Consider the following 14,565-nt stretch of genomic DNA (forward strand, 5'->3'; position numbering starts at 1 on the left):
CTGCTTGCACTCAGAAAGGTAGATGGGAAAAGAGAAACCAAGATGTCACTGCATTCCACTGTAATATTAAATACTTTTATTTATATTCTACTGTAAATATTTTTACTTATTCTATCATAATCATCTGCGATATAAACATCTGCTTGCATTCTGTGGATTCAGTTGCAAACATAATGATATTTGATTTATTAGGCCAATGCACTATTTGTCTTACAAACATCAAAAGAAACAGAACTAACTAAATATGATTGAAATTAAGCAAGCATGTATTCATTAAAAAGCTTAACAAAGAAAACAGCATGCCCCAAAACATATGTAACTTTGAATAAATAGTTTACAGACAAAACTATGCATATATATATTTTTTTACTTTTATACTGAACAAAGAGCAATGAAGCTGCTTTTAACATACAAAGCTAAATTATGTGCGTTAGAAGTTAAAGCCCTTAATCACCAATGTGCATCATATTAAAAGGTTCCAACCAACCTTCTGAGCCAGCTGATTCACCCAGTGTGAGGTACAGTTGCTAAGATCGGGGCCCTTAGGGTTCCATGTTCCAGTGGAAACCACGCAGAGATACGAGGCAGTTCCTACAACAGAGGTAGGAAACAACAGCGAAATTGAAACCATTTTTCTGCATGCATTCAGGAAATCAGCTATGATGATTCTACCTCGTGTGCTAAATTTTGAATACACGCTAATGGAAGTCGTTGACAATAGCTGACGAAAAGGTAGGGTAAAAATGCAGTCTATAAACACTAAATATAAAGTCAGCATAGAACTATCAGACATTTACAACAAACAACAAAAAGCCCTGGTGTTTTTTTGGACTCATCCGAAATGATATTTGTAATGAGAAAGACAGCTGTAAGGAAGGCTCACGAGAGTCCACAGGCAACAATCCCAGGTGTGACCTAGCACGTTAAGAGGCAGAGGTTAGCAAGGACCTGACCTTGTGATTTTTAGTTTCAAAACCTTTAGTTGTCAACAGATGTTGTGTTACCGAAGTACCAGAATAATTAAGTCTGCTACTGTAAGTATCTCCTTCCTCGAGTAAAATCACTTCTGTGTAATTCAGAATCTATCTAAAGTGATATCGAAAGTGCATATCCAGTCTTTTACAGGGAATACCTCTTGTTCCCTTGGGACACGGCCGTTCAACCATCACTCCCCTTTGCGTCTGAGGCCACCAGATCCCCCTGGATTCTAACGCTTCGCAGAATCTCTCTGGCAGGGGGAAAATATTTGTTACAGGAGGAATTTTGGTAGTCGAAACTGCTGGGGGTGGTTTGGTCCCTCTGCTTCCTTCCTGTGCTCCAGCCACGGTTGTGCTCAGGGGGCCTTTCTGTGAAGTAGTACTTGTGGTTGATACTGTGGTTTTGAACAGCTCAGCTGAAGAGGTTATTGTCACAGCTGTGGTAGGCACTGTGGAGAAGAGATGAGCGTGTTAATCTCAGCCACGCGCTCGCATCCGCGTACGGGCACCTGTAAAAGCGTGCCTGCCCCCCGCCCGAGGCCCCAAGACCACCAAAGTGAGCAGTGCTGACACCACCAGTACGTGGGCGGAAAAATAAACCTCTTCGCTCACTCCAATTTATTCATGTTGTTGGCTAAGCGGAGGCTTTACGATAGATTTTACTGTATGGCTCTAATTGTGTTAGGTTTACTTCTCAATGAAATAATGGATAATAGAGTTTTAGGATAATTTCATCATATATCATGTAACAGGAAATGGGCAGTTTTATGTAAAGTCTCAATGTACCAACCAAATGCATTGTCACTACTCAATAACTTAGAAAATTTATTTTCTTGTATAAATTCCTCTATAAACAATCCTCTATAAACAATCAATTCAAAGTACCAACAACAGTCTGACAATTACATATAATGGGGACAATAGAAAATTTAGTCACCCACTCTGTGTCTTGCAGGAATATAAATACTGTGACATCTTTCTACCCAGCAGCCATTCCAGCTTGAGAGACTTTTGAGCATGCCTGATTAGCTCCAAACAGAAGATAAGTTTGGCATGACTGTGCTGTTTAGTAAGGAAACAGCTGAGGCGTCTGTCTCTTTTGAAAATGTAGGTATGAAAAAGCAGCTAGTTCTGGTAAGAGGTCATAATGCAATCTCTAATCGAGATAACAGGTTAGATCAATTCATGCCTAATTCAAAACCAAATGTCACTGCATTCCACTATGTCTTACTGACCCTTAACAGAGACTATAAAAGGAACTCCAGTCACACGTTTAAAAGTAGAAATTCACAAAAAAGTTTTTAAAAGGTTATTTTTTTGACTTTCAACATTACTTTCAAACTGTTAAATCCAGTAGATTAAAAAATTAATGGAACTTATGTTTCCTGCATTAATTACCATTTAATGAGGTAAAACAACAGCAAAACGTCTGTGGTAAAAGTTTAATACTGTCATTTGAAATCTATTAGGTAATCCCACTGAAGTTCTGTCAACACTTATAGTTACTGGTTATTAAACCTTATACATATGATGTCTTAAACTTAAATTGTTAAGAGTACAGCAAATTAAAAATAACCATATTTTTCAAATGATTTTATAAAAATTAACTTACTTCATGCTTTCTATATACGTAAGAAATAAACGAGAACATTAAAACTTACTAGAAAACAAGTTCCTATTATTACTACGTTGAGCATTTTAAGCTCTGGTCAATAAATAATTGTTTATACAGTGCTGGCACTCTTGACAGGGTATGCTAAGTATGCTCAGTTTATCAGAAAAACTTGTTTCTCTAGACCTTTAGTAGTGACAAACTTCTTGTTGTCCATGGGTACACTACATACTTTCTACACCTTCTGTTTCCTTCCACAGCAAGACAAACTTCTTAAACATATGTTTTATTTCCAGGGCCTAATTTATTGACCACATGAGAGATGCCGTTGTACATCAGTCCAACATCATGGCCAGCCAGCTGCTGCAGCAACCGATTCAAACCCGTCTATCTTTTCGTGCAAAGCACTTGCCTGACATCTTGTTAAACCTCTATAATTTCCGTTTGGTTACAATGCAGCCAGGCTTTCAGTGCTTTCTCAATTAACATTTGTCAAAAGCATCACAATCTTTTGCAGAAGTGTCAAATGACTGCTGCTGAATCCAATTTTAAAGAGGAGTGGAGAATCGGAGCAGAGAGAGAACAGGGCAGATCAAAGTGGTTTAGCGCCACACTATCTTATGTATCCCTCGACAATGTACTAATTAGGACATGTTTAATCACTGAAATATAGATTAACAATGCCGTACTACAATTAGTGATCGGTTAGAGTTATAATAACCAAGTGAAGGTAGGCAGTAAAATGACCTCTATTCAATGTATATAATGTCATGCAACATTCTATAGCCCGTATTTTTTATAATTTTCATTATTCTATAGCCCATTTTCATGTGTGTTTTGATAATTTTTATACCTTTTTCACCTTTTGTTCATCAAAAGAAGTTTAAAGGAAATCAACGCATTAATCAAAAGCAAATCATTGAAATATTAGGACATCGTGAAAGTAAGCATGAAAGTAAAACTTTAAGTGGCAAAATTAAACCTTTATGGAGCACAACTAGAATTACTGGGACTTTGTAAGGACAAAGTTTATCAACTTCAAGGAAAGCAATGTTTTGTAAGGTTGAAATTAGAAATGCAAAAGAATTTCTAAAGATTAATATTTCTTTCCACAGGTGAAGACAGGGCATCAGATAATGATAAAAGCTTACACTTATTCAGCATTTATGTACCAGACACTATGCTAATCAGCATTCAAGCATCACCAGATCATCTCATTTCATCCAGACCACAACCCCCATGAAGTAGGACTGTGGTTATCTTCCTTTTAAAGACGAGGGAACGGCCATAGAGAAGGTTAAGCAATTTGTTCAAGGTCACTTGGCGCATACTCTTAAATGCTATGATCTTACTTTTCTAGGTAAAAGATTTTTAGACTCTGGAAAAATATGGCATCTCATAAAGCAATCTGTCTGTATTTTGGCACATTTACCTGACACTGTGTTCTGTGCAAATCTCTAAACGAAGAAGAGATGTGGGGAGGATAGCATAAGATACTGGAGCAATAAACTATGAAGTTTCACACTGATATTTATGTGACAAGAGGTTCCAAACTCCAGAATAGTTTTAAAAATGATAATAGAAAACAAGGCAACTCACAAATAGAATTATATTTCAAATCTAAACCCTACTATCCAGAGCTTGACCCATTATGAGGATGTCATCTCAAGCATCTGGATGTACTGATGTAGCATTCTGCCTGATGATGAGTACAGATACCTAGAAATGGTGTTGATAAAATGCTAATAAACATATTTAATAGGAACCCATGATGATTTTGACAAACACAAACAGAATGGTTCGACTTACTATGGCGTGTCTACTAAGGACTTGCTTTTAATTGTCAGCTTTTTCCTGCCTGAAAAGATTTAAGGACAATATCCATTTATGCCAAGGGTAGCATTCCCATCATCTAGGTCCAGGAACTAACCCATGATTCACTGAATAAACTCTAGCTAGAGTGGTAGCCTGGTAAGGCAAAACTGAGTATTCATTAAATTTACCCTTATTTCATGTTTAAAAATACTGGCCATCTTTTATTGAGAGCCAGTCAATTATTCATTATCAATGGGAAGATGTTTCAAGCAATATGTACTCTACGCTGAATACTTCCAAAAAAATAATAAAATAAACCTGACCTCTTGATAAAACAGTTTCCCACATACTATTGGAGTGTCATACTTCATAATTAGTGTAATTATTCACGAGCTGTCAAAACACAAGCCACAATATTTTTTTCAATAACATCTGGGATATCAAATGTGCAGGCAGATTATGTAAATATGAAGCAATTCAGAGTAAGAAACAGAAAAGAGTTAAAACTGAAATGGGTTTTTCCTAAACCCACATTAGGGAGAAAGAAGGTGAAAGAAAAAATAAACCTTGTTTAGGGAAGTGAAGCAAATGAACTATGCAGAGATCTCAAAATGCTAAAACTCAAAGGAAAAAAGAAAAAGAAAAAAGAGGAAAGATTTATTTAAAAACCGTGATCAAGGCAAAGAAAGAAGACATCTGTGCCGTGAGAAACAAAAAGGCTTGGACTTATAAACGGGGAAAAGTGTTGAATCTAATACACCATGAAGCAGTCCACAATGACAAAAGAAATTAATGAATATATTTAGAACACAGTGTACACCTTGGAGACATCCAACGTAGCAAATCCAGTACACAAGACTGAATTTTGGCCAAACCCGTCAATCACCGCTTTGTAGGACAGGCAAAGACCTGGTCTCTAATTGCCCTGTCCCATCAGTTCCTCGGATCTTGCTGCTGGAAAACTGACAGTGGCTTATTGGTTTGACCCAAATTTATGGGCCAGAACCGTTCTGCAAGGCCCCATTCTAGCTATCAGCACACATCCTGGATGAGAGAGACTGGCATCTCTCTGAAAGATAAATTATAAGGAAAGAGATGATTCGAACAGCAGCCAGAAACATTTAGGTCAGATAAAACTTTTTACCACTAAGCAGGGATTAAAAAGGGGCCAATAACAAAACAGTTGTAGGAACACAGCCTCCAAATGTGTCTCAGTTTCTCGTTTTCAAAGCTGGTAACTGCTCTTTAAAAAAGCATCTATACTGTCAGAGACTTTATCATCTGAAATGGATCAAATTAATTACTAGAATATAAGCCACATGTGGAACATGACATTACTCATCTTGTATTTACTGTACTACTTTTGTGACAAGTAGATGGGGTAATGCTTCTTTATTCAGTCCTTCAGGTGTTGCCTGATCATTAATTTACATTTTTTAAAATTATTTCCTTTCTTATTTCTCTAACAGAGGGAAAGGGATTTACTACCACCACCCAAAACAAAGGGCACAGCCATGAGGGTAACACAGGTTACAAAAAGGGTTACCACCAGTATCGATACAATGTCAAATTTTCTTTAATCGCAGACATTTGCCTTTTACAAATCTAGGATAAAGGAGAAGCATGGTATTAACTTTTAGGGGTGAAAATCAGATATAGGAAGCAACTCAAATTGCTGGCCTCAAGAGAAAAATGTGTCTAAATTTAAATATAAACAATTCTGAGATACTATCAATAAAGATATTTATGTGCTAAAAGATTTATTTGTAGGAATTTTAACAATAGGACATAAATGCTATAATTTCAAGCCAAAAAATTCTAGACCTACATGAACTAAAAAAAGGGGACTTGCACTAGGTCAATGTCATTATTCCTCATTGAACAAATCTTGGTGCTCTACTATGACTCAGTTTAAAAACTCAACTACAAAAGGCTATGACTTCTGCTTTTGAGGTTCTGATCCCATAACAATATTTAGAACTTAGCAACAATATATCCTAAAATATGTGTGGGTACATGCAGTTATGTGTAAATGTGTACAGCTTTAATAGAAGAAAAAATATTAGTTACTGTTCCACCTTGTTGAAGAGATTAATTTAATCACTCCAAAGAACATTCTGGTTCCTAAAATTTTGAAGTAACTCAGTAACGTGAGAATTCCAATTAACTCGGTAAATTGAAACGTTAATTCAGAACCTTAATACACAAATATTGTTCAAGTAGAAAAGACTTATAATTAGTGTAAGCTCTATGATAATATAATAGGTTATTCTTTTATCATGAGTATGAGGTAGTCTTGTTTTAATAAAATATTCATTTAATTTAACCTCAAAAATTGTTTCCCACAGAATTAAATTCACTCTATAAACTAAGGTATATTTCAAAAATTTAGCGTTACTTCCTGAAGTGATGATCCTCTATAAAGTTACCTAAAGAGAACACAAACACACACAAAAATGCTGACAGAAACATCTTCATATAGCATCCCTTGGAATCATTTAATGTTTAATCCATGCGTGACAGTTAAAGTCACAGGAATATTGACTTAAAACCATTACTAATATCCAAGGAAACACAAATGTGTGATTTTACATGATGATCTAGAAAGATGCTGGATGACTTCCTCTCCTGCACAGAGAGCAAATGCCCAAACTTCAAAACATCAAGCCTAGCAATTCTCCTGGGACTTCCTAAAACTTATTTTCCTTACCCACTGGCACCGAGAAGTTAAAAAGTCTGCACATAGAATGTAATCAATTCAGAAGTCAGGTGGAGATTTAGAGAAAAAAAAAGCTAACAGGTTTGTTTGTAGCTCGTATTATATTTTTAGCCATGACCAACGATGCTCCAATTTTCTGAAGCCAACGCGAAAGTGAAGAAATTCAGAAAAAAAGTGTCATAAAATAAAGCTGAAATGGATATGCTATGCAGTTACATGAAATGTTACAACATTAACCTTTGTGTTTATAAAACTGGGAAGGAAAAGAAACAGGAAAAAAAACTTAAGAAGTCTTTCCCAAAACGCTGTTCACAAAAGACACATGTCAGCAAGCCACATTCTTACCTTGGGCGGGATCAGGTGGACCAAACTCCAGAGAGTATCGTAAGATGAAGTTATTGTTCCACACATAGAGTTGGTTATCTCTGGGATTGTAATCCACTGCAGCAATATACTGGTACTGGTTGGGGAAAGGGACATCCACATATTCTCCTCGGTTTAATCGGGTGTTGTAAATGTAATCGATGGCGTTCTTGCCTGTTTCGCTCTCGTTGTCTTGATAAACTGACCTGACCACGTAGAGGACGCCACAGATCATAAAAGCATTTGACGCCGCGCGTTTGTCATACACCGTCTCCCATGTCGCTTCAAACCGAAGAGTGTACGGGTTCAGTTGGCTGATGACTATCATTCCATTGTTCTGTTCGGTGGCATAAATGACCCACAAGCCATTTTCATCCACGGCTAGGTCGATATCGGTCTTCCCCCCCCACCTGTACGGGGAGGTGTCATGATAGTTGGCATAGTTAATTATGGCCTCGCCGCTCTTAATTCTAGTCCTCAAGTCAAATTTCACGATGTTCCTCGTTCTTTCTTTGTTAAAGAAGACCGCGCCATCATAGACCACAAATCCAGTACCGTCTACTCGATTTGGAAGTTTGTATGTCGTCGTTTGGCGACTGTTTTGGAAATCTTCTATAGAAGCGTATTCTATTAAAGTATCGGTGCGATAGGGAGTCCAGGGCATGAAATAAATTTTATCTGCAGCCTGAAGGGGGTCCTTGCACCAAGCACCTGCCTTTTGTTCAGCTTCATAGATACATGGCGAGTCCACAATTGCTTTCAGGGTCCCAGGGCACACAAAGACTAACAGTCACAGAGAAAAGACAAGAAGTAAGCCAAGTTAAAAAAAAAAAACTCTGCTCAGAGAAATACAAATTTTAAGGATCATAAATCAAAAGAGGAAAAAATTCATTTTATTAATATTCTATTTTACCAAAATGTATCCTTAATACAAGTATTACACTTCTTTCCTCAAGTTACCGTAATCAACGTAGCAGCACACAGACTGGCTGGGGCTTATTTTTGCAAATATAAACCCAAGTTTAAGATCATTCATAATTGAACTGAGAATTTACATTTTTGCTACGTGTTTTTATCTGATGATTTGGCAATTTATGCTTTAAAACGTTAAACTATGTGCATAACAATGTACAAAGTACTTTCTCCTAATCCAAATTTTGTACCCTCCCTTCCCTGGTCCACTTATGAGCCCTCAAAACCCAAAAAGCAAAAGACCAAAACAAAGCAAACAGGGAAAAGAAAAAAAAAAAAAAAAACCAATGCGAAGGCTTATTTAGAGCTTTTACAGAAGTTAGACTGAAAACAAAGGAGCTTCAATTGAAGAAACATAAATATTTGGAAAATGCAATTACGAGCGGAGAAAAGTAAACACGAGGAAAGAGTGATGGAGCGACCAGGACACCCTGTGACCATGGCATGCTATGGAGAGGGTTCTGGAAACCAGGCAAGATGACACTTGAATAAAAAATCCAAGGGTATCAGAAAAAAAGAGAAAAAGGGTGAAAAAGAAACAGAGAAAAGGCAGTTCCCCCTCGCCGACTTCCGAATTTTTATCCCATCACCAGATTTAGTCGTCACATAATTTCATTGTAAACAGTCGACTTCTTTAGAGGTGCATTTATGAGATCCTGCTGATCATTTTAATGTCAGGAGTGTTGTGGGGGAAGGGAAGGGAGGAGGTAACATCCATAAGGCACATAACAGGGAGCTGGGGTTCAGACTGTATACGTTATTTACCTTTTTGCTCCACTTCTATTTTAAGCATCGGAAGAAAAATAAAAAGAGTGCAAGGAAAAAAGAAAAAAGATTAAAATAAATTGACTATTAGTCTAAAGACTGACTTCGTAATAGATGCTAAATATAGGAAGAATAAGAGCTGCACTACTTTGGATAATGAAAAACACACAACAGGAAAACCTAGCAGGAGAAAGATTCTAAAGTTACATAAAAAAACATGGATCAATCATTTTAATAGATTGAGGAGGCAATACAAATATGTTGGCATGTTGCTTCACTTAGTGTACCTGAATAAATAATGAAATTCTTCACTAATGCATGGTATACATACTCTTGCCTTTCCAAAGTCACTCAGCATTCTTATCAAGTTTTACTTTATATATATATGTATGTATGCTATAGACACAAAAGCATGCAGAGGTGTATCATCCCCCTTTACCTTATCATGTGAATTCAAATTACATTGACTAAAACTAGGTTAAGCATTAACAACAGCAAAATATATTTATAAAAATGACAACTCAATTTTGGAGCTTAGGTCAAATTTAATGAATATTAATATGGCTACATTTTAACAACTTTTTAAATATATTTATGCAAAAAGAAATACACAATTATTTTTTTCAGTACATGTTTTAATGGTTTTTCTATTATTTTCTGTTTCTACAAAAATGCAACTTAACCATAAAAAACAATGCCTCCTGTACAGGAATATACAACTTTCCCCCACTTACCCCAATAGGGATTTTGAAGGGTGGGGTAAAGTAATGCATTTCTTCCCCACTAATAATTAGTAACTTTAAGTATAAAAATTACATATACTTCATATTATAAAATTCTTATTAAATTCTCTATAATATATATCTCAAGCTTGTAATACTAAGACTATTAAAAATAAGTAAGCAAAATACATACAAGGAAAAAGCAAGCACAGTAGGCAAGGAGAAAAAGGAAGAAAGAATTATGGTTAGCTTATTATGACATTGTCTACCATCATCAATTTACACAGAAAGCAAGCTAGCATGCAACAAACATACCAAGCATTCAAAGCAAATACCTTGACTCCACAGACCCCAGAAAAGGTAAATGCTTTCATAAAACAAACCTGATTAGTACAGTTATATGTGAAAAAAAATCCTCCCTCCGAGAAGTTTCAAGAAATGGATTATGCAGTTAAGGAAGGGTGCTACATGAGATTCTTACTGGTAAATAGTATTCTAATAATTACAAACCATAAAGCACTATTTGAGAAGTATGTTGCCTGAATTGCATCAAGTGTCCAGATGAATGTTTATGGTTCTTCTTCCCTTGTTAAAATGCATTAGGGTGCACTAGATGGTATCTCCAACCTGATTACTCTAAGATACCGCAGTTGCACATTTCATTAAGATGCCTTAGCTCGATTAATATTTTAAATTTATAATTATTCATCAAGATTAAATACTGTCCTCCTGAAATACCTTAGGGAGAAACATCACACTAATATTTTTGCCATAAAAATAGCGTACTCCTTCCAGAGTAACCTACACCACCCCTATCCAACTTGGTGTATTTAGCTACTTTCAGGAAACATACTTGCTCTATAAGGTGTAATTCTAACTGCATCCGGTAAAAAGAAGAAATTAGGTGTTACTGACATGAAACAATTTTTTATAAACCACTAGTCCTAAAATTACTCTTCAGTGAAGAGCAATATTATACCTGCTTAGAATCAATAACGGAAGGGCGTGGTGGGCAAATGAGGATAAGAGAAATCATTAGTGTGTGACTGCTCAGACTATATTTATATACAGCTGTGTTCTTTGGGAAAGGACAATTTTACTGAAAATAATCAATTACATGTAAAGGATGGGAAAAACACACTTTAAAATATGTTACATACGTGAAACGGAATTTAAAACAAGTTTAATAAAGGATGTAGAAAGTATATTTGGTTTTAAATGAATTAAAAATAGATGGGTTTTATTATTTGATAAACTAAAATGATAGTGCAGTTACTGAGCAATATATTAAATAGGAAAGTCTTTGTGATTTAACTGATATACTTATATTAAAAAAATAAAATGGATATAATTGTATCTAATTTATAATTCTGATAAAAAACTGAGAATATCCACAGGAAAAGATAAAAAAAATAACCAAAGAAAGCCTTTGGTGATTAATGAATCAAATAAGACATGGATATTTAAAACAAATGTCTTTACATTATGATTGTTTTGAAAATCCAAAGCATAGGTACATGTCAAATCAGCCCATGAAAATTCCTCAACCCTGAGTAATATAAAATCACAATAAAATTAATGAAATTAGCATTCTTCATCACATGCCAAATATATACTGCACCTTGTCTTAAGAGAATGTCTGAATTAATTCAAAACAATATGTTTACTATTCTATAGACCAAACAAACATAAACACATGACCCACTCACACCAGTGGGGGACTGCATGGATATGTAAGACAAGAAACTGACCAAGCAAACTAAAGCCTATACATTCTGTATCTGAAGTGACACACTATTTCATTTTGAATAAGCTCATGTCTACTCATTAATAATGATTTAGTCAACAGTAATGGTTGATTTTACATCAAATAAAGCTCGTGGCTAAAATTGATATGATTTTTTATAATTTAATAATAATTTAAAATAGGGTACAAAAAGCAAAACCAAATCCTGCCTATAGAATATGAATTTCCCATCTGATTTTTCTCCTGTTCTTACATGAGCCTCATGAATTCTTTTAAACACATATATTCAATTACTAATACTTCTACTAGCAATGCCGTATGTCCATATATTTTTGACACAGAGATTATCTGGCAAGGAATATATGTCGGCTATAATACATGTGCCTGTGTATAAACATGCAAAGTAAAACAAACAGAATTTCTAATGGACTCTGTTGAGTAAGTCAATTATAAAATGTTCAGAAACCATGAAAAATTTTCTGTATTGTTTTTGAAAAGAGGAGAAGACAGTTTGCGATGTATAATATAAGCTCCTAGAAAAGTTGCTCTGGATAAAAACTGCCATAAAGCAAGATGGTAAAGGACACATACTAAATATTACCTGTTGGTGACAATTTTTATTATCTAAGTGTAGTATAAGGGGTATGAAAATAATACAAATCCAAAAACATGATTAAAACAAAAGGAAAGTTAAAGCTATAGACTTAAAATAAAAGAAAGTGTGAGGGATGGTACAATGAACAGAACTATAAAGAAACAAAAAAATTGAGAAACGGGAAAGAGATTTAAAAAATACAGAGTCTTACGTAAGATCAGAACAATCTGAAAAGATCTTTATCATATTTGAATATTAGTAAAAATCATGCAGTTGATAGTGTGTCACTATACAGTATACAGAAATTATAATTATGTCAATTTTTTAGCAAGAAGTAGTTTAAAAAAAAAACAAAGCCACAGACTTATTTCTGCCTTGTGCAAACATCTAGAAAGGTAACAGCAAATTAATTCCTGGGTTTTATTTAAAGGACAAAAACTACAAAGAACCAATACTTCTCTGAGCATAGCTATTTGCAAGTTTAGTGCACAATGTACAAATACTTCTGGAGAACTGAAAAAGTAAAAATTTTGAAAGTTAGATGTTCCAGAAGATATCCACTTTTTCCTTTCTTAAACAGCGCAAGAAATAACTTAAGAGTCTGAAAATGATATGGGCTTCACACAGCTCTTGGTCTATAGACTAGGTTACAGGAACAGGCTCCAGAAAGACACAATGCATGGCAGCTCTGGCCGATTCCACTGTTTGGCATGGATGCTGTCTTCCTTTTCTACTTTGCGGACAGAAACCATGCTAAATCCAAGTGAAAGTGACTTTATGGGACAAAATTTGGTTAGCTCAAAAGAATGCGGTGTTCGCCTAGCGGCACAGGAGAATGGTCATAGAAGCCACCGACACTCCACACAGGAGAAATGACATCAAGACCAGTGCACTCAGTAGGCTTCCAACCCTACAAATGGTATAGAAAATACTGAAAACATAAAAAGCATCCATTTCACAGGAACACAGAGCAGGAATGAAAAGAAAAGATCATCTGTGTTTGGCCTTTAACTGATACCCCACAAAAAGCCAATCTGTCAAAACTGTGGGCAGAAAAGAGAGAGACAGCACCTTCACACGAAGTGTAAGAATGCACTGAAGAGATACTGGACGTAGGACATCTATTTGAATTCCGCCCTTTGGTCACGGAAATACTGATGGTTTGACACAGGGATCTATCAGAACTAGTGATCTAGTTTCTGAGATTCTGGAAAAAGTAATTTCATTATTTAGTTTGAATCCGATTTTTTTTTTAAGGAGGGAATTGTACCAAAACTACCTCAAATCAATAAAATTGCTGCTAAAGAACTTTAAATACAAATGCCTATGAACTGAGGTGACATGAGTTTTGTCCCCAAGTGAAAAAGTAAAGAATGCAAGAACACTAGCAAGTAAACTAGCTTATGAAAGTTAGGTAATATACTGAAACATTTTAATTGTCTATAATGCACAATGAAAGTACAGAATACAATTTAGAAGTATGAATTTTGAAGTTCGGAGGAAAACTACACAGAATTAGAACATTAGCTGAAGCCCACTTATGAAATTTCCAGTTGAATTTTAAATATCCTTTTACGGACCTCACTAAAAATGGATGTTAGGCCCAATTAAAAATGGAAATCTGTGTCTGGTCTTGTTATATCTAATTTATTTAGTGTTAAGATTTCATCACTGAATTTGATAAAGAAATGTTCCCATCAGGACAAAGGAACAAAAAAACGAAAGCACCCGCCTCAGTTACCGCAATGGTGGCTTTTCACGGGCACGAGTTACCACGACAGCAGGTAGCCATTTGAGTAGCTCCTGATTAAAACCAAAGTCAATTCCTTCTTTACAGAACTGTGAGCCAAACCAATTTGTCAGCAACTGGTATTGGGCAAAAGTACAGATTTCTATCTGCCCTATTGAATAGCTAATTCAAGTCTGTTTTCTGGAAAAACACTAGCCTTAAAAGCCAAACACTTAAGAACACAGACAGACACTTGGCCAGCATGACACTATGGCTTTCTTCCACACTTCATGAAGCTAATTGGAGGCCCGAGTCTGTTAGTGCATGCATCATGGTTTTGTAGGCCATAAACATATGCTCCTTTCACGTGTCGTCCTTCAGCATCAACGAGGAATGCTGGAGAGTGAACATTATAAATGTCATACTTACTGTAAGGGACACATTCATACTGGACTTCAAGATATTTGTATGTTCCAGGACACGGATCAGGAAATACATCTGACCCAGTAACTACTATACACTGTGTTCGATTGTTGCACCTGGAAAACA

General features: G+C 35.6%; 1 protein-coding gene across 16 annotated transcripts in view; it reads right to left on the minus strand.

Moving 5' to 3' along the window:
- ADGRL2 (adhesion G protein-coupled receptor L2) overlaps nucleotides 1-14,565 on the minus strand; it is a 224,414-nt gene that overhangs the window by 42,296 nt on the left and 167,553 nt on the right. For 10 of the 16 annotated variants that reach the window (XM_036256099.1, XM_036256094.1, XM_036256095.1 and 7 more), the window contains 5 exons: nucleotides 14,446-14,555; nucleotides 9,224-9,235; nucleotides 7,469-8,269; nucleotides 1,133-1,426; nucleotides 488-591 (listed from right to left, as the gene is read on the minus strand). In XM_036256099.1, coding sequence (XP_036111992.1) covers nucleotides 488-591; nucleotides 1,133-1,426; nucleotides 7,469-8,269; nucleotides 9,224-9,235; nucleotides 14,446-14,555 — 1,321 coding nt within the window. The remainder of the gene's footprint in view (nucleotides 1-487; nucleotides 592-1,132; nucleotides 1,427-7,468; nucleotides 8,270-9,223; nucleotides 9,236-14,445; nucleotides 14,556-14,565) is intronic. The other 6 variants (XM_036256100.1, XM_036256098.1, XM_036256111.1 and 3 more) reach the window with 1 other exon arrangement.

Source organism: Molossus molossus, unplaced genomic scaffold (genome assembly GCF_014108415.1).
Source record: "Molossus molossus isolate mMolMol1 unplaced genomic scaffold, mMolMol1.p scaffold_m16_p_12, whole genome shotgun sequence".
Classification (NCBI taxonomy): domain Eukaryota; kingdom Metazoa; phylum Chordata; class Mammalia; order Chiroptera; family Molossidae; genus Molossus; species Molossus molossus.